Source organism: Octodon degus, unplaced genomic scaffold (assembly GCF_000260255.1).
Source record: "Octodon degus isolate 3935 unplaced genomic scaffold, OctDeg1.0 scaffold00109, whole genome shotgun sequence".
Lineage (NCBI taxonomy): Eukaryota > Metazoa > Chordata > Mammalia > Rodentia > Octodontidae > Octodon > Octodon degus.
Window position 1 is genome coordinate 3,786,275 of NW_004524685.1, and position 27,033 is coordinate 3,813,307.

General features: G+C 35.3%; 1 protein-coding gene across 1 annotated transcript in view; it reads left to right on the forward strand.

The window, feature by feature from the left end:
* Positions 1 to 27,033, forward strand: part of Col24a1 (collagen type XXIV alpha 1 chain) — a 403,759-nt gene that overhangs the window by 136,649 nt on the left and 240,077 nt on the right. Inside the window, exons 19-20 of the mRNA XM_023699052.1 lie at positions 2,379 to 2,432; positions 22,431 to 22,484. Coding sequence (XP_023554820.1) covers positions 2,379 to 2,432; positions 22,431 to 22,484 — 108 coding nt within the window. The remainder of the gene's footprint in view (positions 1 to 2,378; positions 2,433 to 22,430; positions 22,485 to 27,033) is intronic.

Consider the following 27,033-nt stretch of genomic DNA (forward strand, 5'->3'; position numbering starts at 1 on the left):
ACCAGAATGACAGGCACTCCAAGCATGAAACTACTATTACAGATTACCATCTTCAGTGCAGTTGCTTAGTTCACAGGTATCAGTACATATAGTTAGTCAAGGTGAGAATCTTTCCAATTAACTGCTAGATTCAAAAATCTTCTAGAGATTCTCAGGATCATTACCTTGCCCATCTTCTACACATAACTGTATAGCTTGACATTGTCATGTTTCCTAGCTCTTCTCCTTTCCCTCTTTTGATTAGTTAGTCCTCGACAAAAGACATTTATCCTGTTTTATAGCTGAATAATACTCCATTGTGTAAAACTACCACATCTTCTTTATCCATTCCTTAGTTGATGGGCATCTGAGTTGTTTCCAGGATTTAGCTATGGCAAATTGCACTGTCATAAACACGGGTACACATATACAGCTATAGTATGAGGTTTTCATTTCTTCTAGAAAAATGCCCAGGAAGGGAATAGCTAGATTGAATGGGATCTCTAATCCTAGCTTTTTAACGAATCTCCACACTGATTTCCATAGTGGTTGTACCAGTCTTTACTCCCACCAACAGCAGAAAAGGTTCCTTTTTCTCCACAACTACTCCAATATTTGTTATTGGATGACTTCTTGAAGTTAGCCCATTTTTTCTGGGGTGAGATGGAATCTCAGTGTTGTTTTAATTTGCATTTCTTGAGTGACCAATGATGTGGAACATTTTTTCATGTATTTACTTGCAATTTGTATTTCTTCCTCTGAGAAGTAAGTATTCATCTCAGATGCCCATTTTTGGATTGGGTGTTTGAATTTGTGGGGCCTGATTTTTTAATTCTTTATATGATCTAAATAGAAGGCCTTTGTTAGAGGGACAGTCAGCTATAATTTTTCCCAGTTTGTAGGTTTACTTTTCACTCTGTTGGAGATTAGTTTTGAAATACAAATACTTTTCAATAAGATGAGATCCCAGTTGTTAATTCTTTGAATTATTTTTCATGCAATTTGGTTTTTGTTCATGAACTCTCTACTTACCTCTGTGTCTTTAAGACTTATATCTACATTTTCCTCCAGAAGATTTAGTGTTTCTGTTTTAATATTTAAATCTTTGATCCATTTTGACTGTAGCTTTGTACATGGAAATAGACATGAGTCTAAATTTAGCCTTCAGCATGTGGAAAGCCAGTTTTTCCAGCATCATTTATTAACGAGGCTATCTTTCTTCCAGTGAACATATTTATCCTCTTTATCAAAGATACAGTAGCTTAATGTGTTTGCAGTTGTGTATGCATCTTCTAATCTGTTCCATTTATCCTCATATCTGTCTCTATGCTATTACCATGCTGATTTTATCACAGTAGCTTTTATAGTATAATTTCAGGTCAGGGATTATGCTACCTCCTGCCTTTCCTTTGTTTTCCAGGATTGCTTTTGCTATTCTGCATCTCTTCAGATGAATAACTATAATTAGTTATAAACTTGGTTAATAAATAATGAGCACTTTCTAGATGTCAGGTACTGTCATTATCACTTTACATATATTGCCTATTTAATCCTTGCAATGACTCTATAAAAATGTAAATATTTCTTATGATTTAGATCCAGAATATCCCCCCAAACCCTTCTGTGTTTGAGGTAGAACTTTTGAGATGATTGGATTAGAGGGACTCTCTAGCTGACCTTGGAGGTGAAGGTTGGTTGGTGTGGGCCATGAGGCACATGACCTGGAATGGTTTGTATCCCTCTCTGGTACCTCCCTTCTTTCACTCTGCTTCCAACTGCTTTGCGATAACCATCTTTCTTCCAGAACCATCTACCATGACCCTCCTGCTTCAGAGCCAGCTATAAAAACTACGAGGCCAAATAAACCTCTCTTCTTTTAAGTCTATGAGTCGGACATTCTGTACCAGTTGTGAGAAAGTAAATAAGACAGTATTATTGTTATTATTTTATTAATGAGAAAACAGGTTTAGCAAGATTTAAGCAGCAAGGATTGAATCGAGGTTGGTCTTGATTATTAAATCAAGCCATTTACATTATAAAAACAGCCATTTCTAGGATTCTAGTTATTTATAAAAGCAGTTCTTCATGTAGTTCTCCACTTGAATCAAGCTTTATTGTCCTGTCTCTGGGAAATACACAGACTTTTTTTCTTAATTTGACCACGTAACTTATGTATTTGTTTATATCTCTAATAGTAGAAGTAATATATGTTATATCCATAAACATTTTATTTAAATAAATTTAACTGTAATGATAGTTGAAAGTAAGTCTGGGAAAAATTACTGTAACTTTGAATTCACATAGTGAATGCTATTTGTTGACCAAATACCTGTTCCCTTTTTTACATTGTATTTATTGACTTAATCTTTAAACTTAATTTTCTCCTATTCCCCTTTTAGGGTCAACCAGGTGACCAAGGATCCCAGGGACCATCTGGCCCTCCAGGACCAGAGGTAAAATATTGATAGATAACAAATTTCAAATCAAGATGACGGGACTTAAAGTTGACTCGTAAAGCATGTTTAAGGTAGTAGGTTAAGAAAGACTCTTCTGCTCGCTATCATGGTTTGCATCTGTAATCCCTAATCCTTGGGAGGCTGCAGTGGAGGGATCACAGGCTTGAGCACACACTGCAGATCTTGTCCCAAAACAAAAAAAAGAGGATGGGGATGTAGCTCAGTGGTAGTACAGCTGTCTACCATACATAAGGACCCGGGTTCAATCTCCAGTACCTCATAGTGTAAATAAAAAGGAAAGATTTTCTTTGAAGTTATTCATATAAATAGTTCAGAGTAAATTTTCTCTGTTGTGTTGGGAAGCATGCAACTATGATCAGTGGTACTAAGGAAATAGAAAGTTGAGGATCCCATATCTCAAGTGCTTAGGTCAGAGATGTTTTGTAATTCATTTTCAGAGTTTAGAATATTCACATAATCATAATGCAATATCTTGGGCATGGGGACCATATCTAACATGAAGCTTATTTCTTTTTCATCTTTGTATCATACATATAGCCTAAATGTAACTTCCTGCAACACTTTTAGTGCAGCTGCATTTTGAATGTGACTTGTCATAGGAATCAGGTGTAGATTTTCTACTTGTACTGTCATGCCAACTCTCAAAAAATTTTGGATTTTGGAACATTTCATATTTTAGATTTTTAGACAAAGAGTGTTAAGCCTGTAATAGCTACAATTTCATCCTCATGAGATCATTACTAATTGATTTGTTCTCCTAAACAACTATTAATAACACATGTTTAGGGATTGAACTTAAATTCTGGGATATAAATTATACTGACATATTAATACAAAATGCTTTTAGTTCCTGTTATGTCTGTATAACATTTGGACTTTATATTATAAAACAAATAGAATTAGCTCTTCAGTGCGTATATCAAAGTTATTTCTATAGTACTAAAAATCTTGAGCGTAGCGTTATGCTTGATATAGAGCAGCTTCTTTTCATAAGCTTCTGAGGTGAAATATTTGCCTTATTTTGAATCACATTATGAATCAAAGATATACTGTGTGAGCAAAAGCTTCTGAGGCTCAGCCTAGTGCTAGAAACACACACCAAAAATGTATGTATGTGTTTATATGCACACTCACACATATAAATGCGCACACACATCTTGTTCAGAGCCTACATGCAGGAGCAAAGCTGAGTACATGAATTTAACTTCAGAACAAATAAATCAGAAGAATAACATCGTGGCAGTGGCAGAGAAGTAGGAGGCTATGCTAGGGAGCTTTTTCCTCTCCTTGTGAAATACAAGACCCACTTCTTACCTCACAGTTTTCTTTCAGCAGCATCTTATTTCTTTAGGAAATGATTATCCCTATTTTTATAATCTAAAAACATTCCAGAGTGATGGTTCAAAAATATTTTTGAAAACTGCATTGTACTTAATTTCATTGATAGAGAAGTAATAGGATGTAAAACTTGTATATTAACATTATCATTCTAAGTAGGAAATTGTTTTCAGCAATTAAAACTTCAGATTAATGAAAATTTATCTCTCTATAAGAGGCTTCATTCTTTTAATTACTTTAATGAACTTTTCTGCAATAAATAATATTTGTCTTCTCATACTGAGTTGCGGAATCTAATTTAACTTTCATTATAATCTAAAGATTGTAATTATGACTGTGAATGTTATGCCTGCAATTATGAGTAATCAACCCCCTCGGAAGGGCTGATTAGCATTCTGGTGCTTGATCGTTTTCTTCTTTCTCTTAAAGGATGTACAGTCCACATTTTTAGTTACTGTTTGTTCTTCTAGACAAGTTTCTTTGCTCTGTTTCCCTTTAAATTTTGTGATTTGCCCTCTATAGTCAACACATGTCCTCATGGTCTCCGATGTCTGCACCACGACTAAAAGGCCCTGAGCCCCAGTCTTGGAAGACTATATTTATTCTTCCTTTTCACCAGGATTAAATTTTTTTCATAGAACCAAAGACGTGACCGGTCCTCACACTCTCATGATTTCATACAAGATTGTTTGATAAAATGAGGCTTAATCCAAAGACCATAACTTCTAGCTCATAAAAATATAATATGTTGGCAATGTTTTTATCTCAATTTTCTGAACCACAAACCTTTAATAGAATTACAGAATCAACCATTTAAAATAGTATGTTTATTAGTAAATCCAAACCAAAATGCTTCTACCTATTTGTCAGATTAATTATCTTATATTCAGGATCTCTTAAGTTAGATGATCCAAATGAGACTCTTAAGTAGACTAAGCAAAGAGTCTACTAATTAAGAGATGAGGATTATAGAGATTATTATACTTTATAAGATATACATGTGATACATCTCAGAAGATTATAAAGGAAGAGAAAGATAGAGGTAATAAGGAAACAAATTATCTTACTTAGAAGGATAATGTTATATGGCAGAGAATTAATGATGAGTTTTTCTGAGAACAGTGAAAGACAGCTTCAAGGGGAATTAGGAATATAACTCACAACACTTAACTATTCAGGGCAGCTTGTTAAATATAAGTGAGAGAGGAGTTAAAACAAGTATGATATGTTTGCTTGAATAATATAGATCACCATCTAAAATATAAAACAAAGTAAAAAGGAGAGGCATTTTGAAATAATCCCTTAGATTCTTAGCTGTTAAGACTGAAATGCTTATATTATATACAAAAATTAATCTATTAAATATATAAAAACCATAAATCCAAAGTTTAGATGAGAAGTCGACTAGAGCTCTTTATTTAAACTGTCATCCACATAGATAGAGCAATTGTAGCAGATGAAAGCATTTAAGGATAATTTATGACACATGGTTTATAGTATTACACTTGATACCTCCAGAACACTACATTCTTTTTCTGCAGTGTAATTAAGTTTTAAGTTAATGAAAGGGCAATAAAATAAATCTTGATAATTGAAAAACATATTACTAAGCAACAGTCTGAAAAAGAAAAAAAAATCACTCTGGAAATTAGAAAAATTTTAGAACCAAGTTGATTCAAAACAAATTGCTATAAAAACAGCAGTTAGAGGAACATTTATAGTCAAATTCATACAAATATATTTGTCTCAAAAGCAAGGAAGATTTTTTAACTGAGTTATGTAATGTATACTGTGGGAATTTGTTTCAAAAAGATTAAAAGAGGTCAAATAAAATAGAATCCTTATGTACAAGTGGAAAACTGTATCCCCTAAATAAGAGAAATGTATAGGAAAAGAGAGCCTGAGAAATTCTATGAAAAAACTAAGGAGTGCCCAGGGATCTCTGAAATGCGTTCTGAGTTGTACCAAGGTCAAAACTTGAAGAACTTTTGCCTAAATAGAGTCATTGAAGCCCTGTACATTTTGTAGGAAATGGACTGCAGATTTAAACTCAAATTTCCTACTGTACAAAGCAATGAAATATGATGTTACATGATTCTCCTCTCCCTGGGGTAAAAACATTCATTGTTCAAAAGGAGAAGAGAACAAGCCAGGCTGCCCCTGGGGTGCGCTGAACAGCGACGGAGTGAGGGAGCGAGGCAGCACACACCTTTAATCCCAGCACTAGGGAGGCAGAGATCAGGAGGATCATGATGAGTCTGAGCTGTGGGCTTTGTAATGAGACCCTGCACAAAAAAAGAAGAAGAAGAAGAGAATCCTGTCACATTAAGGTTCTGTCATTTCCACTTTTCAGTATAGACTGACTTCATAGTTCCAAAGTGTGATTCACTATGAGTAATTGAGTAGTTCTATTAGGGACCAAAATAATAAGATAGACTTAGGTACATAATTCCATGACAACCTTTGTTAATCATTAGGCAATAAAGTATTTAACCTAAAGTTATTTTAAAGTTAATATATCCTGAATGAAAATTGAGGCATTAGCTCAATTATTGGGAGCAAAATAAATTCTCTTGGCCTCCCTTTTTATCCATTAAATGGAAATGTTAATAGTACCAATCTCATGAAATTGTTGCACTATGCATACTAAAGCATGTAAAAATGTTTTAGTGTCTAGTCAATAGGTATTCACTGTGGTCACCACCTCCATCACCATAACAGACAGAAGAAACAGTATAGACCCAAGACAAAACAAAATACACAAACAAAACCAAGCCTGGCTGGTTCAAGATCAAAGTAACTTGAATAAATAAAAAGTGAACTATACAGTGAAATTAGAAAAGCATAGGGAAGATGTAGGCCTTTACAGAAGATAAAATTTAGTAGGGATTTTGTTCCAAGCCTAGGAGGAACCCATCAGAGACTTTAATCATGCCTGTCTGTGATCTTATCTATTTATGCTTTTAGACAGTTACTTTAGCTATCATGTGGACACAAGAAAATTAGAAGAAAGTGCTAGAAACATGGAGATGATATTAGGAGATTATTTTTTTGTGTCTAGGTATCTTGATATCTTGCAGTATGTTGTGGAAGTAGAGAAAGAATTTTCTGGGTAAATGCAGCTTAATTTTGCAAAAGTGAAGTGATGTCAGTTATAAAATTGTGATTTCGCAGCCTTTGCTGGTTATCATTATCACCTGGAAAACTTAGGATACAGATGCCCCAGCCAGTTCCACTAGGATATCCTGTGGGTGCTCCATGGATTATAAACAGCAACGATAAACAAAACAAAACAAAATAAACCACATTTTATCTTTTTGTCCTTAATGGTGAAGATCCTTTTCCAACAGAATGAATATGTTATCTAACCAGTCAGATATGACATTACAGAGCAATTCTGCCCTCTCTGTTGGGAAATAGTTGTCCAATTCTGTGGTTAGTAACCTTAGAAGATTATTACTGCTGCTTACTGCAGTGCAGCATGGCACAAAGATGGCATTCTATAAATGTTTTAAATATAAAGTAACAAAAGAAAGCCACTAATAAGCTTTGTTATGGAATTTTCCCAGTTAACATTTAATTTGCACAAGAGCTGGAACAGCCAAGGAGGCCAACTGAACAACCTTTTGAAGTACAGGGTGAATTGACCCCAAGGCAGAAGTTTTATAGAGCCAAGAACACATGGAAAAGCCCGAGTCAAGGTTGGGAGAAAGCAAGCAGCTAAGAATGTAGTCTAATAGAATAAAAAAGTTAATTTGAGTTAGCCCAAGTTTATTTATCAATTTCACTGACATTTTGTAGTTATAAAATATTTCTGTTCCACTTGAATGGTTGTTCGTGTACAGTTGCCATATTGATTTAATGGTAAAAAGTTTGCAGTATATTTAATATGTGGAAAATCTGTAAATCTTCTTAGCTTTTCTTTTTCAGCATTTTCCTGGCTTTTTTTGAATCTTGTTTTTCCATGTAAATGGTAGCATTACTCTGGCTTCATTAAAAATATTGTCAGTGTCTTCTGACTTCCACTTTAAAAGTAAGAAAGTATTAATATCTTTACAATGTTTTATCATCTCTCTAAGAACATTAGATGTCTTCTGTTTGTTCAATCTGTTGTTATATTTTTCGGGAATATTTTTAAATTCTCATGGTTGTAGGTTTTGCCTGTTTCTTGTTAAATCTGTTCCTATTTTATCTTTTCATTGCTATTTTAAATAGAGTTTTCTCTACCATTATATTCTCTAAGAGTTCATGTGTATAAAGATTATTGATTTCTCAAGGTTAAGTTCTAGTCTGATTTTCCTTGGAGCTATTTTTATCATTAATTATCTAGACTTTTCTAGGTATGCTATCATATAATTTTCAAATAAAGATCATTTTAGGTTTTTTTCCAAATTCTACGTGTGATTAAATTATCCTCAGTAATTTCACTATAATAACTAGTATAATGTTGAAGAGTTGATAGTAGAGAAAAACCTTGCCTTGTTTCTAATTTTAGTGGAATTATTATATTTTATCATATATATATATACATATATATTTAAGTATATTCTCAAGATCTATAGAAATAATTATATTCTTCTTTTTAGATCCCTGTGTGTATATATATTTGTCTTCCTGTATCTCTTTCTCTCTGAACATTGCCATAAAGTATACTGAATCATTTTTTTAGCCCCTTATGTCTCAAATGCTGGAGGATATTTTAGATTAAATGCCAGAGTGACAGGGCTGATTGTTGCATATCCTGGACTGTGTCCCACTTAAAGCTGTCAGCCTGCAATTATACTCAGTATTTGGCTACAGTAGCATTATTAGACATTAAAATTGTTACAACCAGGACTCAAAGCGACCTGTCCTTCTTTCATGTGGGAAGTATGTAACACCTTACACTTGCTTTAGTTTAGTTTAGTTTAGTTTAGTTTAGTTTAGTTTAGTTTAGTTTAGTTTTACCTTTGGAAGGGATACTCCAGTGCATAGTTGACCACTGAGATCCTAAAATTCAGAGACGCATCCATCCATGGCTCTTGCTAGGGCTTACTCCCATCAACTGGAGTAGGTGCATCATGCCCGGTGTCCTTTGGGTGTCTGTCACTTGCTCATCTTGTTCAATCAGCATGATGTTATGTATTTAATGGATTGGAGTGACCCTGTGAGGTATGCCCTTTTCAAACTGTATTATTATGATTGAGGCAGAAGAATGGAGGAAAGCTGTGAGTGATCATTGTCTATCCCACATGAAGAAACTTCGCATTGTTTTTAATTATAAAGGAAAGGAATATATTTTCCAAATCAGTGACTACACACCACATATGGGAAGTCTTAGTAATCTGCTGTAGCAATGATTCAGCAGCTGCAGTGGAGGCTGTGGTGGTGGACAATTATTCTCCAGACTCTAGCTGATTTCTTCAGGGACTTCCGTGGTAAATTAAACAATAGTCTGATATAAAACACCTCTGTATCTCCTAAATGATTAATGGCGGTAGGAATCTCTAAGCATTCTAAGGCTTCTCTATCATCAAACCTTTCCAAATGTTTCTTCCCCAACATTTCCAGAAGTTTCTTATTCACATGGCCAGATACAGTCACAACAGTGGTCTCGCTCTCAGTATCGATATCTGCCTTAGTCATTTTCCTGTAGCTGGATCAGAACACCTAACATCTGCAGCTTAAAGGAGAAGAGGGAGTATGACTGGGAGTTAGGAGTGACTGTCGGATTCTCAAAACCCAAGAGACTACTTAACTATGGGACTGTTTTACCTTTTGGGTTCTCCTTAAATAATCAAATTCTAGATATTCATTTTCAATTCATCTTTTAGACACATCTACTGTATGTAAGTCACTAAAAAATGCTAAACTGAATTTATATCCTGCTTCATAGAGGTTATATTCAAGAAATCAATATTCAGTTTATACTGTTCCAAAGTCTCCTCTGCCTCTGTGCCTTTCCCAGGCATTTGTTTTCATTAGGTTTTACAAAACAAAATCAAAGATCATACCATTCCTTTAAAGTCTAGAATCAATGTATTCCTCATAGAAAACTGCAGATAATTAAAGAATGTCTTTCTTATCACTCCTGTTTTCCTTTTTCTATGCTTCTTTTTTTTCCTTGGGTCATGAGTTCTTGTCCATCTCAAATAACCAGTATGCTTTTTTCTTTCTTTAGTCTGTCTGCCTTTCTAACAAAGCCTATTGTTAGGAAAAGGCCTGGTTAAAAATATTTTACTCTCAGCAGTGAAACTGTAATATATTGCCCTTTCAAAGATATTTACGTTATAACACCAGAAAGAGTACTGAATCTAGTACAGTACATCCCTAAAAATAGAATTTATGGTATTATTTGTTGAACAAGGATGAATTTATGGATGATTGGAAGCTTTGATATTCCTCAAGCTGTTCATACCATACCAATCATCATCCAGTTAAACAAAGAACAGGACAGGATTGGCCACATTTCCTGCTAGCATCTACAAGTCAGGAAGTTCAGATTTTCCTAATATTGGCAAAAGCAAAGTACTCTAAAATTTTGTTATAAATGTTAAGCATTAACCATTGACATTGAAGAGAACTGCCCAGTGTTAATGTCATCTTAATAAATATCACTTTACACAACAAAGATTTTTGTTCCTTTTGTCAACATTTTATTTATTCTAAGCAAATTATTAAGTTGTAATAATGAAGCACATGCCTCTGTGCATTTAGACCTTCCTAGAGTTGAACTAGAGGTGTCTCAAGATAAAACATCACAAGCTTTATATTTTTTTCATGCTGATTCTTTTTCTGCTTTTGATTTTTAAAAGTGCATGGAAAACACTGTGCAGGAATCCTATTTCTTTAAGCACAATAGTATGAGCTTTGAGCATTAATCTCACACAAACTCCCAGTGCTGACAATAGATCACCTTATAGTGTGGCAGCAAGATAGTTAGAATGTTGATTCAGCTGTTAACTCCCTGGACCTTCAAAGATCGCCAAATATTTGAATTTTGGATGATGTTCCTATGGAGCTAGTGTTTTGGTTTTTTTTTAAACCACAAAAGTGATTCAAGACTCCTAATCACAGACATGCCTGAAATGGACAAGTAGTAGGTTCTTTTTCTCCATCGGGGTGGTCTTCAGTAGAGACCAAGACTGCGAAGCTATTGTGAAGAGTCTGCTCATACCCAGTTAAGTCATGCTTCTAACTATCCATTTTAGCACTTCAGTGGACCGACTGGAATAAGTCAGCCTGAAGCTAGCTGTATTCGGTGATTAGAAGTTGGTGCTAATGGATCGCTTTGACCTAAACCAGTTGCTCATTTTGTTATCTTAATGACTTGGATTTGGCTGAACAACTTTAAATTTTTAGTTATTTCTCAAAAAATCATGCTGAATATATGTGTGATTCAGTCACTAAAAAATTATTTGGGTTCTATGATGTGCATAACTGTGCCTGATAAATGCTGAAAAACATATTGTAAAATAAGATGTTATCCATAATTTGAGAAAATGTATAGTCTACTTGGAAAAAATAAGATCTATAAACTGTTAGTGGTGAATGTATAATATGAGGAGGAAGTATTTATTATAGCCCAGTTTTTAGCAGCATGAAATTAGCAAGAGAAGAAAGTATTAAAAGTAAGGCTCAAAGAAAAAATAGACATTGAGTTAGATTGTTTATGAATAAATGGTACGAGATAGGGAGGGCATTCTGAGAAAAGTAAGTCACACAAGGAAAGTCTAGACACCTAGATAATATGCAGGGTAGATTTATAAGAAATAAAACTCATTAGCTGATGCCAGTACTTTGTATTGACAAAGAGTAACATAAAAAATTTTGAAGCAAGGTCTGGCAAGATAGCTCAGTGGACTAAGCACCTGCTTAGGCAAGCACAGTAGCCGGGGTTCAATCCCTGGTACCACATGCCACTTCCCCCCCCCCAGGCATGCTAAGCCAGTGACCACATCCAGGTGTGGTGGCACATGCCTGTAATCCCAGAACTGGAGAGAGTGAAAACAAGAGGATCACTACAAGTTCACTGAGTAGTGAGACCCTGTACAAAATACAAAAAAAAAAAAAAGTTCTAAATTAGGCTGGCACCTTAGATTTATTTATTCATAAATCCTCAATCATAAAGCTAATCTCATTCTAGACTATTTGAGAGGCAGCATATTCAGTAGCTAGGGTGACCTGATAACACAATTCTTCTGTTGTGGAAAAATATGACACCCCTCCTCTTCACTCTCAAGTAAATCATCAAAAGTTCTATTGATTTGCATTTTTTTTCCACAAAAGTGACCCATTTCCATTCTTTCCTACCTGGTGTAAGAAGGAATCTTTATAACTGTTTCTGACAGAGATGGAATCTTTAGCTTACCTAGTGCAGATGTTATAGTAGTATGAATTATTATAGTGGCACAGACCTGAAACTGCTAACCAGATTGACAAGGAAGTCTTTGTGCCCAAAGAAGTGTTATAAATAGTAGGGGAAACTAGCTTTGAACCTGCATTCATCTCAGGAACTCCTCATAGGTTCAGTTCCAGAAAGCCAGCTCATTATCATTATCCCATCTTCATCTTAGGTTTATCCTATTAGACTTCATCCTGTTTGAAAGCCAACAACTTAGCCAGACAAAGATTCTGATCATGTCTGGAGACATATATAGAAAGAGACAGTTTATTACTCTCAGTAGTGGTCACATCCAGAGTTGTCACCAGTATTGTACTGATTCACTGAGCCCCAGTTCCCACAGGGTGATGAGAACTAGATGTGATTTGTGCATGCAGTGGGTTGCATTGCATAGAGGAATTTTGAGTTGAGGGAAACTGAATCTATGGTATTGGACAGTCGTAAAACACATGTGCTTCAGAATGAGGCATTATCATTCTTATCTTAGACAATAAACAGGGGCTGGGGAGATGGCTCAGTGGAATAAGCACTTCCCTGGCAAGCACAGGGGCCTGAGTTCAATCCCTGGTTCAAAAAAAAAAAAAAAAAAAAAAGACAGTAAACATTCCTTCTTCTTCCTATAGAGAATGACATTTTCATCATTGCTGTATAAAAATCCCTGAAAAGATAGAACAGTGGATAGGACCTGGTCTGTGTCATGTGCAGAAGAGTGAATGACCAATAATAAATTATCACCTGATGACAGATTAAGTTGAATGCTGGAATTATAAAGATAGTTAAGATAACTTCGTTATGAGTTAAAGTTCACATTTTATTTCAACGTTGAAAAATTCTCTCAGTTCCAATGTAGTGCAGTAAGTACTACAGGAATATAGAGGAACAAGTTACTGATTCAGACTAAGCAAATCACGCAAGGCTTTGTAGACCAGGTGATCTTTGAGTTAGTAAAAAATTTCACGATGGAGGAACTTGGAGAAGGGAGTTAATGATTTCCTAGAAATGTGTGCTTGAGCGCTGACTTGAAGAAATAGTGTTTATCAACTATAGGTAGAGGGCAAGACCATTCCAGCAAGAGGGAAGAGGAGTTGTAAAAGTGTGGATGAATGAAGGACCTGGGTGTATTTAAACCTGCACATACTTGATCAGATCTGTTTTATCTAAAAGTGACAGAAACCCAACTCAGTTTTAAGCAAATTCTCATGATTATCTGATGTAATCAGCAAGTCCAGTAGTTCCTGTCCCTAGAAGTTTAACTGTATATATGAGCTCAGTGACTATAATCAAGACATTCTCACTCTCTCTGCCTTACTTCCCTCTGTTGACTTTGTTCTTAGGAATGCATTGGAAGAAGGTGATTATTGGTACCTCTGGGCTTATGTTAGCTTCACAGTTAATCTGAGTAGAAGAAAAAAATCTTTTTTCCCTTATAGTTCTAATGCAAAAATTCTTAGGATCCCAGCCAATCTGGCTTCAGTCGGGGCCTGCCAAATAGCTCAGCAGATTAAAGCACCCGCTTAGGCAGGCACAGGGACTGGGGTTCGATCCCTGGCATGCCATGCCAGCCTCACCCCTCAGATGCACTGGGATAGAGATTGAGACTGGGTATGGTGGCATGTGCCTGTAATCCCAGTGCTTGGGAGGCTGAAAACAGGAGGATCACTATGAGTCTGATTTGTGTAGTGAGATTCTGTAGACCCTGCACTAAATACATTTTTTTTAAAAGTCTGGCTTCAGTCATGTGATCATACTAGCTGTGGCACAGGAATATGTAGCTGGGCATTGTGGATCATTTTCCTACTTCTGGACTGGGGTTTGAACTTCCATGGGGGAACACGTAACTAGGAGACGCGGGTCATGTCAAGTGATTTGAAAAGTTAGAAGATCGGTTCCCTGAAAAGATTTCTAGCAGGTTATACAAATCCTCTCTAATTTCCACATCTGTAGTGTCCAAATCTACACAGCCTGCATATATATTTCAGGATTCAAATAAGATGTCCCATTTGTAGGAAGAGAAAATACAAAACGACAGAGACTAACCATTGGCCCATATGTGTGTATCCAGAATAGAAGTAAGTCACAGACACACGACAGTCCCCATAACACTACGCATTCATTAGGGTAATTACTTCACTTTCTGCCACAAATATACACACACAAGACAGAATGAGAAATAATCTTCAGAATGCTGTATATATTATATCTTATTTTTTGTTCTCTGAAGTATATTCAATACCAAGAATAGTGCCTGACACATACTATGTGTTAAATGGATGAACTAATATTCTTTAAGAGACTCATAAGTGTGTTAAATTAGATAGAAGAATGGACAGAAAAAATATATATATATGGTATATAAATTTGTATTTATCTGAACAACTCTATAAAATAATGATGGTGATATTACTTTAGAAACAAAACTGAGCTTCACTGATTTTTACCGAACATGAAGTCAATAAATACTAATTTTTTCCCTCTGAAGATTTTAAAATCTTTACAAATATTACCTATAATAATAAAAACAATAATTATCAGAAACAACCAATACCACTTTCCTTTTTTCATCTTTTTTGAAGTATAATTGAGGTATAACTACAACTATGTATAGTAGATAATGAATAATTTTGGGTATACATACAAATCATGAAACCATCACAAAAATCAAGACGGTGAGCACATCCATGAAACTCACAAATTTCCTTGCTCCGCTTTGTAATCCTCTTTTGTCTCCTTCCCACTTTTCCTTTACCTACCGTAGGTTATCTACTACACTAGTAAATTATCCAAATCTAACTAGCAAATAATGATCAGAATAGTTTATTTTAAATCGTAAGTGTAGCATAGTTTTTTGCACTTTTAGAAGAACAGAGGTTCCTTTCCCAGTAATTTCAAATGTATTGCGATACAATGGAAACAAAGTTTCATTTGGAACAGAGTGTGTGTTTTATCATAAGGAATTTTACTGTCTTTGTTGTTTTGAAAAGTTTCACTGCTGAGGTTTTAGGGTGCTACACATATGGAATTCAGCTGTGCTGTATTTTCTGCTCAAATATATGGAATTACTGAAGGGAAAATATGAACAGGAATGATCAATTGCAAAAAGTTTTCTACAATATCATAATGAAAACAATCTGTTTTTGATGACTTTTAAGGTCTAAAACAGAGCCAGATACCTAGATGGATTCCGTATTTTTTTTTCCAGAAGCTCATATTTTCTCTCTGCGGTTTTCTCAGAAGACAGAAGACAGCTCCTCCATGTGCAATTTGCGTGCTGCCTCGTGCTAGAGTTTAGTTTCTATAGTTTACTGGGAAAACGAATTTTTTTTTTTGCCCTTTTAAATATTGTTGTTGGCATTAACTTTTGGATGGCTATTTTCACATAGAAAAGATCATTTTAATCTTTTCTTTTATTACTTTCCTGCTGGGACTTACCACATTAATAACATGACATGTACTTCCACAAATGTTAGAGAAGAAGATCTTATGAGTACATTTTGGATCCCTGTCTCAGACCAAATTCCAGCAACCTTCTTCATCTGAACACACTCAACCCCATATAAAATAAAAATGCTGTCCATAGAAATTATGATAATTTTTTTGTTTTTTTTTTCAGTAAAAGGATAATATTTTTGGAAGGATAATTTTTGAAACTGTAAAATTCAAATATATAATTATTCAAATTTCATTTGTCTATCTATTTGGGCCATCAGATGTTCATTTAATATACTAACTCCCTGTCTCAGTTACTTTTCTCTTGTTGCTGGGACAAATACCCGACACACAAAATGAAGGAAGGAAAGGTTTATTTAGCTCACAGTTAGTGGAGGTTTCCGTCCATACTCAGCTGGCTCCAAGGCAGAGCAGCACAGGGCAGAGAGTACAAGAAGTGGCAGCAGCTCAGGCAGCTAGCTAGCCCCTTAACCCTCCTTACATTGTAATGCAAAATACCTGCCCTAGGGCAAGTACAGCACAGACACCCACAGTAATTAGTCACAAACCCCAGAAGCCTCCCTATGATTGCTTGAGGCTTTGGGGGGACACCTAGACACAAACCATAACACTCCCCCATACCAAACTAGGTTTTGCTTAACCTTGTCCTCCAGGAATTCAGAATTAATATGTTGCTTTTGTTAATTTTATCTTTTATGATTACTTTTTTCAAGGGCTATATTCATATTTACTTTTTTTCAGACTTATACATTAACTACTCAGAAGACACAGTTAAGTTTAACCAGACTAGGTATTATGTACTGAAAACACAATAGATTTAAAAGGCAATGGGAGGGGCTGGGGAGATGGCTCAGTGGAATAAGTGCTTCTCTGGCAAGTGCAAGGGCCTGAGTTCAATCCCTGGTTCTGCAAAAAAAAAAAAAAAAAAAAAAAAAAGCAATGAGAACTAGGATTTTTTAGTGAGTTAAATGATCTGTTACCTATAAGAACAGAATATTTTAAACCTGTTCAGAAGTTTGAATTATAAAAAGCAGTTCTTCATTTTTTAATTCTTATTGAAATTTAACACACTCTTAACTTCCAAAAATCTGAGCTCTGCTGACTTCATCTGAAGATTAGTTTATTGAATAAATTTTCTAAATGCCAAAAGGCCTCTGAAGGGTCTCTAAAGATCTATAAGCCATTATGAATTATTGTCTATTATAGCCAAAGGATTAGCCTAAATGCTGAGTTCTACTTAACTTTTTTATAGCTTTTTTGAGGTATAATTGACATATGTTACATGGCATGCATTTGCAGTGTGATAACCTGTGAAAACATTATGACGTCACAGTAATGAACATATTTGTGAAATCAACAACTTTCTAATCACCTTTTATAATCCCTTTCTTCTATTCCTCCTTCTTCTCTTCCCTAGCTTCTCTGATATGCTATTTTAGGACACCACAGATTATTTATATTTTCTAAAGCCCTTCTATGAATGAACTCATATGTACTGTTTGTTGTACTTAGCATAAGTATTTACTTTTTTGATTATTCATCCATTTGCCTTTTTTTTTTAACATTTATTGTGTGTGTGTGTGTGTGTGTGTGTGTGTGTGTGTGTGTCTCTGTGGCCAGCTCAGCCCACCAGGGGGCGCGACTGGCTGGCATGTGGTGCTGGGGGATCGAACCGTGGTCCCTGTGCTTTTCCAAGCTTGTTCCAAATAGGTGCTTTAGACCACTGAGCCATCTCTCCAGCCCTGCCATTTTTTAATTGGAAGCACTACATATTTCAACAGAAAACAGAACTTTGATTGCTCCTATTGGAAAATTACTGCCACGTTCAACGTATGCTGGAGAGCATTATATATTTACTTCGTTAGGACACTAGCCTTAAGCTTCTGAGTTCTGCCAAAAAGAAAAGGTGATATTTTCCTTTTGTGATTTCCCAGGAAACTTCTAGTGCTTTGGTTCCCAGGTTTTGCTATAAAAATGCATACGAACTAGTTTCCAGCCTTTGGTGATTAGAGAATAGCAAAGCTTTGTTTTCACTGGACAGAACACCGAATCACTCTTCGTGCAACAAACAGATGTGAAAAAAGATCTGAAACTAGAAGACACATTTGCACTTATTATCTTTAAACTTACTTCACTTTCTTTTTCTTGGTTAAAAAGTGGTGATGAGATTATTTCTATTAAGAAGGTACCAGAAGGTAGGCTACTCTTTCTCTCCCTCACTAAGGTATTTTAGCTTGAAATTGTGGTGAATGACTTAACTGAGATCCTGAAGCACACTGTGGGAAAATATTTTTGCTTGTCAATAATATTTTAAATTTTGATAAGCTAGAGATTATCAGAGTTTTATTTTTACTTTTCTTCTTACATATTTTATGTCAATGCAATTTTTAAAAATGAGAAGGGATAGGTTTTTTTCACGCACTGACGCAGCAGAGAAACAGGCAAAAGGAAAAAGGAAAAGGGGTTTTACTATCTTGGAGGACATGGAGAGAATCTGAGGAAAATGAGGATTCTCTGGATTGGAACAAAGGGAGGCTGAGGCTTCTATGGCCTTTTGTCAGGGGTAGAACTTGAAGGGGATGTTTAGATATACCTGAGGGAGCTGATTGGAGTCTTCCCTGAGGCGGCGGGAAGGATGAAAGGAAGTTGCACCCTGGGCTGAGCTGGAGAAGGAGGGGAGGTGGTCTTGGGGAAGATGGGCTTTTGTGGGGAAGATGGGCTTTTGTTTTAAGGGCTTCAGCCATGATAAATGACTATCATAATGATTCAACAATTTATACTGGGACCAGAACCTATCAAGAAGTACAGACTCCAGTGGCATGCTCTTTATCATTCAATCTAACTCTAAAATTGTGCTCTTCAGCCCTGGTGCCCGTATTCTGTGGTTTGATTTACAGTTTAAGCAGCAAATTTGAGCTTTTAAAAAATTCCTTCATAACTACATGTTGTCATTAAAATTCAGTTGATCCAGTTAACTCTGATTTTTATATTTTAAAATATATTACCTAAAAGACAAGCTCTCTCCTTCGAAGTAACCCAGGTATGAATTTTTAAAATAATAAAAAAGATTTTGAGACAAATTTGTAAGCTGTCCTATGTGGTAACAAAATACATTTTTTTCTTCTCTTATTAATAACTATGGGGATGTGTTTCAGAGATTTTCAATATAGTTTTTATTTCAAAACATTCAGCTTACTTGACTATGAAATCAGATTTGCTGAAATCTTTTATGCTATCCTGTTTTTAGCACTTTATGTCTTTTCATATTCCTTTACTGTTATTTCAACTTATTCTATATGGAGCAGAAATTCAGACATAGATTAAATATCCAATATGAAATTACAGTCACCTTAGTAGTTTTTGCTTGCTGTTTTATTGTGACATAGAACACAGACATAGAAAACTATCTACAATAAATGTATGTCACATACAGTTATAACACAGCCTCCCTTATAGGTACCAGGAAGTTCACCTTTTTATGAAATCCTCTTGTGCCCCAGCCCAACCCCAAGCTCATCTCTTCTGCCCAAAGTAAGCCAATTATTTATTGGTGGTTCTTCTCCTCCTTCTTCTTCTCCTTCTTTTCTTTCTTTCTTCTTGCTTCTTTTTTTCCAGTACCAGGGATTGAACTCAGGACCTTATACTTGCCAAGCAGGTGCTTATGTTGCTGAGCCATCTCCCTTGCCCTTGGACTTTTTTCTGTAGTGTATCATTTAAGTTTGCAGTCTCAATAAGTCAGGCTTGTTTATTCTCTGTGCCTTTCAACATATAAATGTCCTCTCCATTCCAGTTTCCCCCTTACACTTAAGGGTAAAGCTCCCTGTTCACTTGGCAGAGTTTTCAATCTGGATTATGCTAATAGAGTCACAGTTCTGCATGATTCTTGTTTCTGTGTATTTCTTGACAATTGCTAATTACCTTACAAAATCCTGATCATATTTATGTTTCTTTGATTACTTTTTATAAATAATCCTTTCAGCACACAACACATAATATCTAATTATCTCTTTGTTATGATGTTAGTAACAGTTTACACTCAAGGGCAAATTTAGTAGACCATTTGCAGGATAGTAAAATGGAAATCCCCATATGTTGTTGCTCCTTTTATTGTTTTTTTCTTGATTTATTGGCTGGCATACATTGCCTCATCTACTATATGGATAATAGAAGTATAATTTATGTGGGAAAGGCAAAATAAATATTTGATTCCTCACTTTTATTTACAGATTTTCCTGATAACAAGTTAAGTCTTTCATCCTCTGAACAGAGACAATTTTTGTTGTCATAATATGACCTTTATTTTCGATGTGGTTCAATTCATTGAAATTCTTCACCTTACTTATAAAGTTCTGACCAGCAGGATCCTCTCCAAGAACTTTTTTATTTCTTAAAAAATATCTGTTTTGATATCTTTGATACCATCCTAGATTTCTGGTATGACAACATGTTCCAGGCTGGTTTGGAAAATAGACAAGTTGTAAATATATCTATGAGCTACTCTGAACCCTGTTCTGCCCTGGTTGTAAACTACTTCTGAAGGGCCAAGAGTAGGCCCCCTGGACGTGTTTTCCCCTTCTTAAAAGAAACAAATCAGTCAGTCAAAAATAACACAAAACACATTTTAAAGTAATTACTGTGTGTCAGATGTTGTACTAGTTCCTGAGAACATGATAGCGAAAAACACATAAAACTGTCCTTAACAGATTTACAATTTGATGAAGATAAAATAAGCAAAACACCATGTTAAGTGACCTTGTCAGATTCCATCGTAGTGTAAGAGTTACAGGGGAAAAAAAAAAAAAAAAAAGAGCAAAGAGAGAAAGGAAAATTCTTTAAAGATGAAGTAAACTTTTTTGGCTTGCAAATTGGTGGATAAATATAATATTCATTCAAATAGTAAGTGCAGGATTGTAGAGCTAATGCAGTGTTCAACTCTACATAACTAGCTAGTGTTACAGGAGAAGCTGGAAGAAGGCTGTCTTGATTCAAGTTCGCAAAAGATCCCTGGCCTCACTAAATATACTGACAAATAGTGTATTCAAATGAAAGCATGTGAGATTATTAGGAAATGATTTAATACATATGCACAGTTTCTTTTTAAAACTTTAGTTGTTTGTTTGTTTATTTATTTATTTCATACAGGGTCTCGCTATGCAGTTCACATGTGTAGTGATCCTGTATCCAGATCCCCACTACTGGGATTACAGTTTCGGGGATGGTCTGGTATGCCCGGAAGTGCAGGTGGTACTGGGGATCAAACGCGAGTCCTTGTACCTGCCAGGCAGGCATTTGGACCACTCAGCTATCTCCCCAGCCCCTATATATGATTTCTTTTTGTTAGTAAACAATCACCAAGTCTGTGGCAAACCTCCTTGTATTAAACTACTCCAGAATGTCCAGAAATCTGGCAATCTGATCCCAAGATAAGTCTCTTTAACACAACTATCTTTTCTTATGTCAGAAATGTTTCCAACTTAAATTTTTCTTCACAGAATCCAAGTTTCAAATCTATTTAATGGGGCAAAGGGTATCTATTCTAATCTAGACTGAATAAATAAGTATGAATTTATTTGTTTTTCTCGCCAGAGTAAGTATTCTAGAATCCCCCTTACTGTTCTATTTTATTTCTTAGGATTTTTATTCGCATTAGATTTATCCCTCCACTGAAATATCTTTTTATTACCTCATTTATCACATTTATATCGTATTTTACTCAATTTTTATCTGCCACTTTATTTTAAAGATGGTACTTCTACTTTCCATTTTTTTTGTCTGTCCATGTCAATGAAAAACAGTAAACCAGCTCTTCTTTGGACAAAATCCATAAATGAAACTGCCCTTATTAGCTTATTGTCACTATTATTATTATTATTATTATTATTATTATTATTATTATTATTATTATTTTGTGGGACCAGGGATTGAACTCAGGACCCTGCACTTGCCAGAAAGCGCATATCCTACTGAGCTATCTGCCCAGCCCCTTGTCATTATTGTTGCTCATCATGCCGAGTCACTTTCTGATCCATCATTTCAGCAAAAAATTTCAATCTAGTTTAGAGAACCATGCAAGGCCCTCCCCTCTGCAGATTTTATGTGACAGTATGATCCATTTATATTTCCTGAGCCAACTGTTTTAGACTGAGGATATAAATTCCAAGAGGTAAAATTGTAATTCTCATAAAAAATATGAACTTAGATCAAAGATTTCTTAAACTCATGAATTAATGATAACACCAGCAAGATTCTGATTTCAAAGAACATTTGAAGAGCAAAGTTTTTATAGGGTTTAAATATGGGATGTTGTGATAAAATAAGATCGGTTAGATGCAACACTGATTAACATGCTGCGTGCTAAGGCACGATTTGTATTTTCTTTTTAACCTGACAAGGTGGTTTGCGTCCGCACCTAATCAAACTATCCAAGTTAACATGGAGTTAGTAAACAACCCACCAAAGTGCGTTCCTCTAATCCTTTGGGGTCCTGTGCCTTCTATCACATTTTACACTTTTGCCTCATTTCCAATTTGTAGATAACTTTTAATAAGACTTCTACTCCTTAGACTGAAACACAGGGTTTTCTTTTAGGTCAGAGGAATGTCAGTGAGTAACCAATGAAGTAAATTCTGTTCTTAGACTTCCTAAATTCTGTATACAACTGCCTAACTTAATCTTTAAAACTGAGCTTTTGAAGCATATGAATTGCTCTAACTGGACTTGAAGGTAAGGCAAAGAAGATTTTTATATGCTTAATAGATTGAAAGTAATTTGCTATGGAATAAACTCTACATTTTTATATTCCTTAGGGTTTTCCAGGAGATATTGGGATTCCTGGACAAAATGGCCCTGCAGGACCAAAGGTAAAAAATAAAGAAAACTGAATATGGATATCTAGAATTTTTTTCTGATCTCAAGTATCAATGAAAGGGAAACAGATTTTATCAGAACATTGTATTAGAACACTTCTCCATTTCTGATATATTTAATGAACTTTTTTGAGTTCAGGATTCACATAATTGAAAATTATTTTCATGATTTCACATAGACTCTTTATTAGGGTGACCATATTTACAAATCGTATAAATCATTCAGAAAGGATTTGGAAGTGATTGAAAAATGCAGCAGTTCTGAAAATCCATAGGATACAAAAATATAAATGAGAATTTTCTGACTACTTACCATGCTGATGAAATATCCAGTTATTAAAATAAAGCATACAGTATCCTGGCACCTTTTACAGCATAAAATATCTGAATAAACCTAAGTATTTTTCATTTCCTTTGTTGTGTATATACAATAGGAATTACCCATAGCAACATGTTGAATACCAGGCTTTGCCTCACGGGCTAGTTGCACACTATAAGCAGATGAGCATTATGAATAAAGGCAAGGGATGACAAAGCCTGAACTTTGGAGGGTTCACAGATTAATCATATAGCTGCTATGGGAAATATCAGTGGGACTAGAGAGAGCAGGGAACAGGAGAAGCTGAAGAGGATATTAATAATAGCTGTACTTTTTAGTGACCTATATTGTCAAGTAGCATAGCGGTAAATGTTTTACAAAAATTATATAAAATTTATGAAAATATCACTGATGGAAGTATCTCATTTAATTTTTATGCTAGCCTTAAGAGACAGATATCAGCCCCATTTTATAAATTGTATCACTCAACATCGTGTGTTATAACCAGGATTGTGATGCAGATACAATTGCAAAGTCTGAGGACTTAACCACTTAGCTTTGGAGAACATTCAAGACCATGAATAGTTCCTACTTCATCCTATTGATATTAGGTAGTAATCAAAGATATTTAAGTAGTAAATAATCCTAGATGTTTTATGTTTAAAAAGGAACTTCTTATGTCAGAACAGAGGATATGTTAGGAGGGGTGCAATAAATCTCAGGGAGATGAACTCTAAAAAGCTAGGGAAAAAAACCAAGAAACATAGAAAGTAGCACATTCATTTCAGTCAGCAAGTATTTATTGGTTGGTTTTTCATGTGACAGCCATTGTGCTACAATGTCCTGATCCTTTTAAGAAATGTACAAAATAACTCAATTGTATTTTTATGGCAGAATAGTACTCCATTGTGTATAAATACCATATTTTCTTTATCCATTCATCTGATTGCATGGTTTCTCCTGTACTAAGAGCCCAAATACTATATGTATGAATCATGGGCTAGGAGAGGAGGCAAAAGGATAGAAAAAAGAATCTAGATATGTTATGTACATGTATCGACTCCCCGCAAAGAATGTAATCAATACGTAATGCAAATATGTGCTAATAATAAATTCTAAAGGAAGTATGCAATATGGACATGAGGGAAATCTTTACAATAATTATAATAAATAATACATAGTATGCAGTGTACAGAATGAGGGAAGTGCAGGATGCGCACCACACATAGCACTTGGGTTGACATCATGACTGAAGTCATGCAAATTACTTTTAAATATATGGTATGCGTGATGCTCAGGAAAAGGAAACTTGTGAAGGAGTCAAGGTATGATATTTGAAAATGTTTCAACTGAGGGGCTGGTGAGATGGCTCAGTGGTCTAAAGCACCTACTTAGAACAAGCTAAGCTAAGCAAAGCACAGGGACCGCGGTTCAATCCCCAGCACCACATGCCAGCCAGCCCCGCCCCTGGTGGGCTGAGCTGGCCACACACACACACACACACACACACACACACACACACACACAAATAAATAAAATTACAAAAAAAGAAAATGTTTCAACTGAAAGTTATTTGCCGTTTGCCTGAAAGTCTAATTTAACAGAGCATTTTGTCTGACACACGCATCTGCCACCTACAAATTTCTTCCGACACGTGCCATTTTCCCCTCCTCGACCTCCATAGACGTGTTCCTGTCTGTTCATGTTCCACATGTGCTTTGCATCAGGTCCTCTCCTGAGCAACAGCCTCGTGTCATCACTTATAACCTTTATCTCAATTTCTCCTTTACTCAGAATTTCCCCTCTTTGCCCTTATAAAACCAGCCTCCTTGCCAACTTCTTCGCTTAGCCTCTCTTTCTTTTTCATGCAGATTAGTGTAAGATACTCCAGTTAGTCTTCCTGCCTCCAGCCTGGCATTTCTTCAGTTCCGCAGCCAAGTGGCTGTTGAAATAATCTTTGTGAAGTACATCTCGCACCACGTCACATTTGTGCTTAAGACCTCCAGTGATCCCTCCAGCCTCCAGCTTTAAGGCTTAGACTTGCTTGCTTTTAATGCAATGCTCTATCTAGCCTTTGTCTACCAACTCTGTAGTCACATAGCTACTTGTATCATCATTCTTTCAAAACCAATCACTTCAGCCAAACTGTTTATATTATTAAACTGTGCAGTACTTGTTCAAATCTCACAGCTTCCCCTGCAGGTCTTCTGTCTGGGCGTGGATATCTCTGCCTTCCTGTGTCCTTCTCCGTTAGCTGATACCTCCATATCACACATCACATTTTTCAGGCAGCTTTCTCTGTCATTCTCAAATCTAAATGAGATATTCTTTCCTTACATTTATGAAGAAAAATGTAGCAATTATTTATCTTTATATATTATGCCTGCTGTTACGCTTATCTAACTCTCTACTGAACTTTATCATTTTTGAAAAAGGAAACTAATTGGTTTATATACACTACATTTAAAGAACCAGACCAATATGTATAACATACAATAGAAACACAGCTAATATGGTTAACTGGATGATTGATTGAACGGCTATGGATCTAAGCTATTTGGGGAATAGAAACAAGACAATTTGGTAAATGAAAGTGATAGGAAAAACAGAAGTCAGAAGTAAAAGTTAGACCATGAGTAAGGCTGCTGACGTCATTCAATTTACTCGAGGAAGCTCATAGGTGAACTCAGGAGTATATTCAGATTTGGAAGGTGAGAAAGACATGCTTGATTCTGGAGATACTTAGTTTGAGATATCTTTTTGACAAATATTCAAAAATAATTGGTATCCAGTAGTAAACCAAGGAGAAAAGTAGAAAGAGTAATAAGAAGAGGTTGATTGTGGGGAGATTAGAGTTGACATTTTTCTAGTTTACTTTAGCCTTTCACCAGTTTGAACTTTATGCATACATAATGTTATCTGTTTGTTCTATACTTTTTTATTCAACCTAGATTAAATTGTCTATGATCAAATAACTAAATTAGATCAGATACTAAAGGTGAATCATAAGGATTTATAAATTATGATCTCTCCCTTTGGATAAGGTAACTATTTAATAGAGCAAAGGTATATCATAAAACATAGGAAGTGCTAGATACAAGAGTTGCTGCTCTGTAAAAACCTGGATAAGTAAGCAACAGATTCTTTTGGAGGAAATTCAGAAGTAATCCTTGAACTTACGCTTGCGGATGCATACCACATTGAGAGTCAGGTAGCTTTCACAGTTCTTTTCACTTAAGGATTTTGTTTTCCTTGAAGTTTTATCAATAAAAATGTCAGAGAAATGAAAAACATGATTATAAGAGATCTACAGAACTTTTTTTTATTACTTGTGTTAGCTTGAGTGAAATGCTGGAAGTGAGTCGCCAAACCTGAAAACTAGACATTCTAATTCAACCAATGTTGAATATCCAGTGAGCAATGGTTGTCTTTTAGATCATTTTATCTAAATTTATTAGATAATTATTATCCCCCTTACAGGGAATTTTTCCGGAGGAACTGAAAACGTCATATCATAGTGATATATGTGTACCTATGTTTATAGCAGCACATTTTGTGATAGTCAGATCTTAGAAACAACCCATCACATGAAGAATGGTTGAAAAAAATGTGGTATTGTTATACAATGGAGTATTACTCAGCTATAAGGAACGATAAACTCGAAGCCTTTATATTTAAGTAGATGCCACTTGAAGATATACTCAAAAGTGAAATAAACCAGACCCACATGTGTAAATATCGTATAGTCTCCATAGTATAAGAACTCAAAAGAAGAAATACAAATAGAAAGGTATAACACAATTAAAAGGAAAGCAAGAACTTGAGAATTGGACAATGAGAGAGCAAGGAGAAAAGCTGGGAAACAGGACGGGGACAAAGCCGTACATTTATATGCACAGGATGGGCAAGGCAATGATCCTGAGAAACATCAGCGAGTTTTTGAAATTAGCAGTTAATTGGTAGGATTCTCACCCTGACTAACTATACATGCTGATACCTATAAACCAAGCAACTGCACTGAAGATAGCAATGTGTCATAGAAGGGTCACGCTTGAAATGCCTGTCATTCTGGTCTTCTAAATACATACTTCTTGCCATGACATACCAATTATTACCATACTGTCTCACAAGTAAGTTTTTCTTTTTTTAAATGGGTAATAAATGAAAAAAAAGGCACAATAAAAAGAAAAAAAAATGTCACAGGAGTATCCTGCTACAATGATA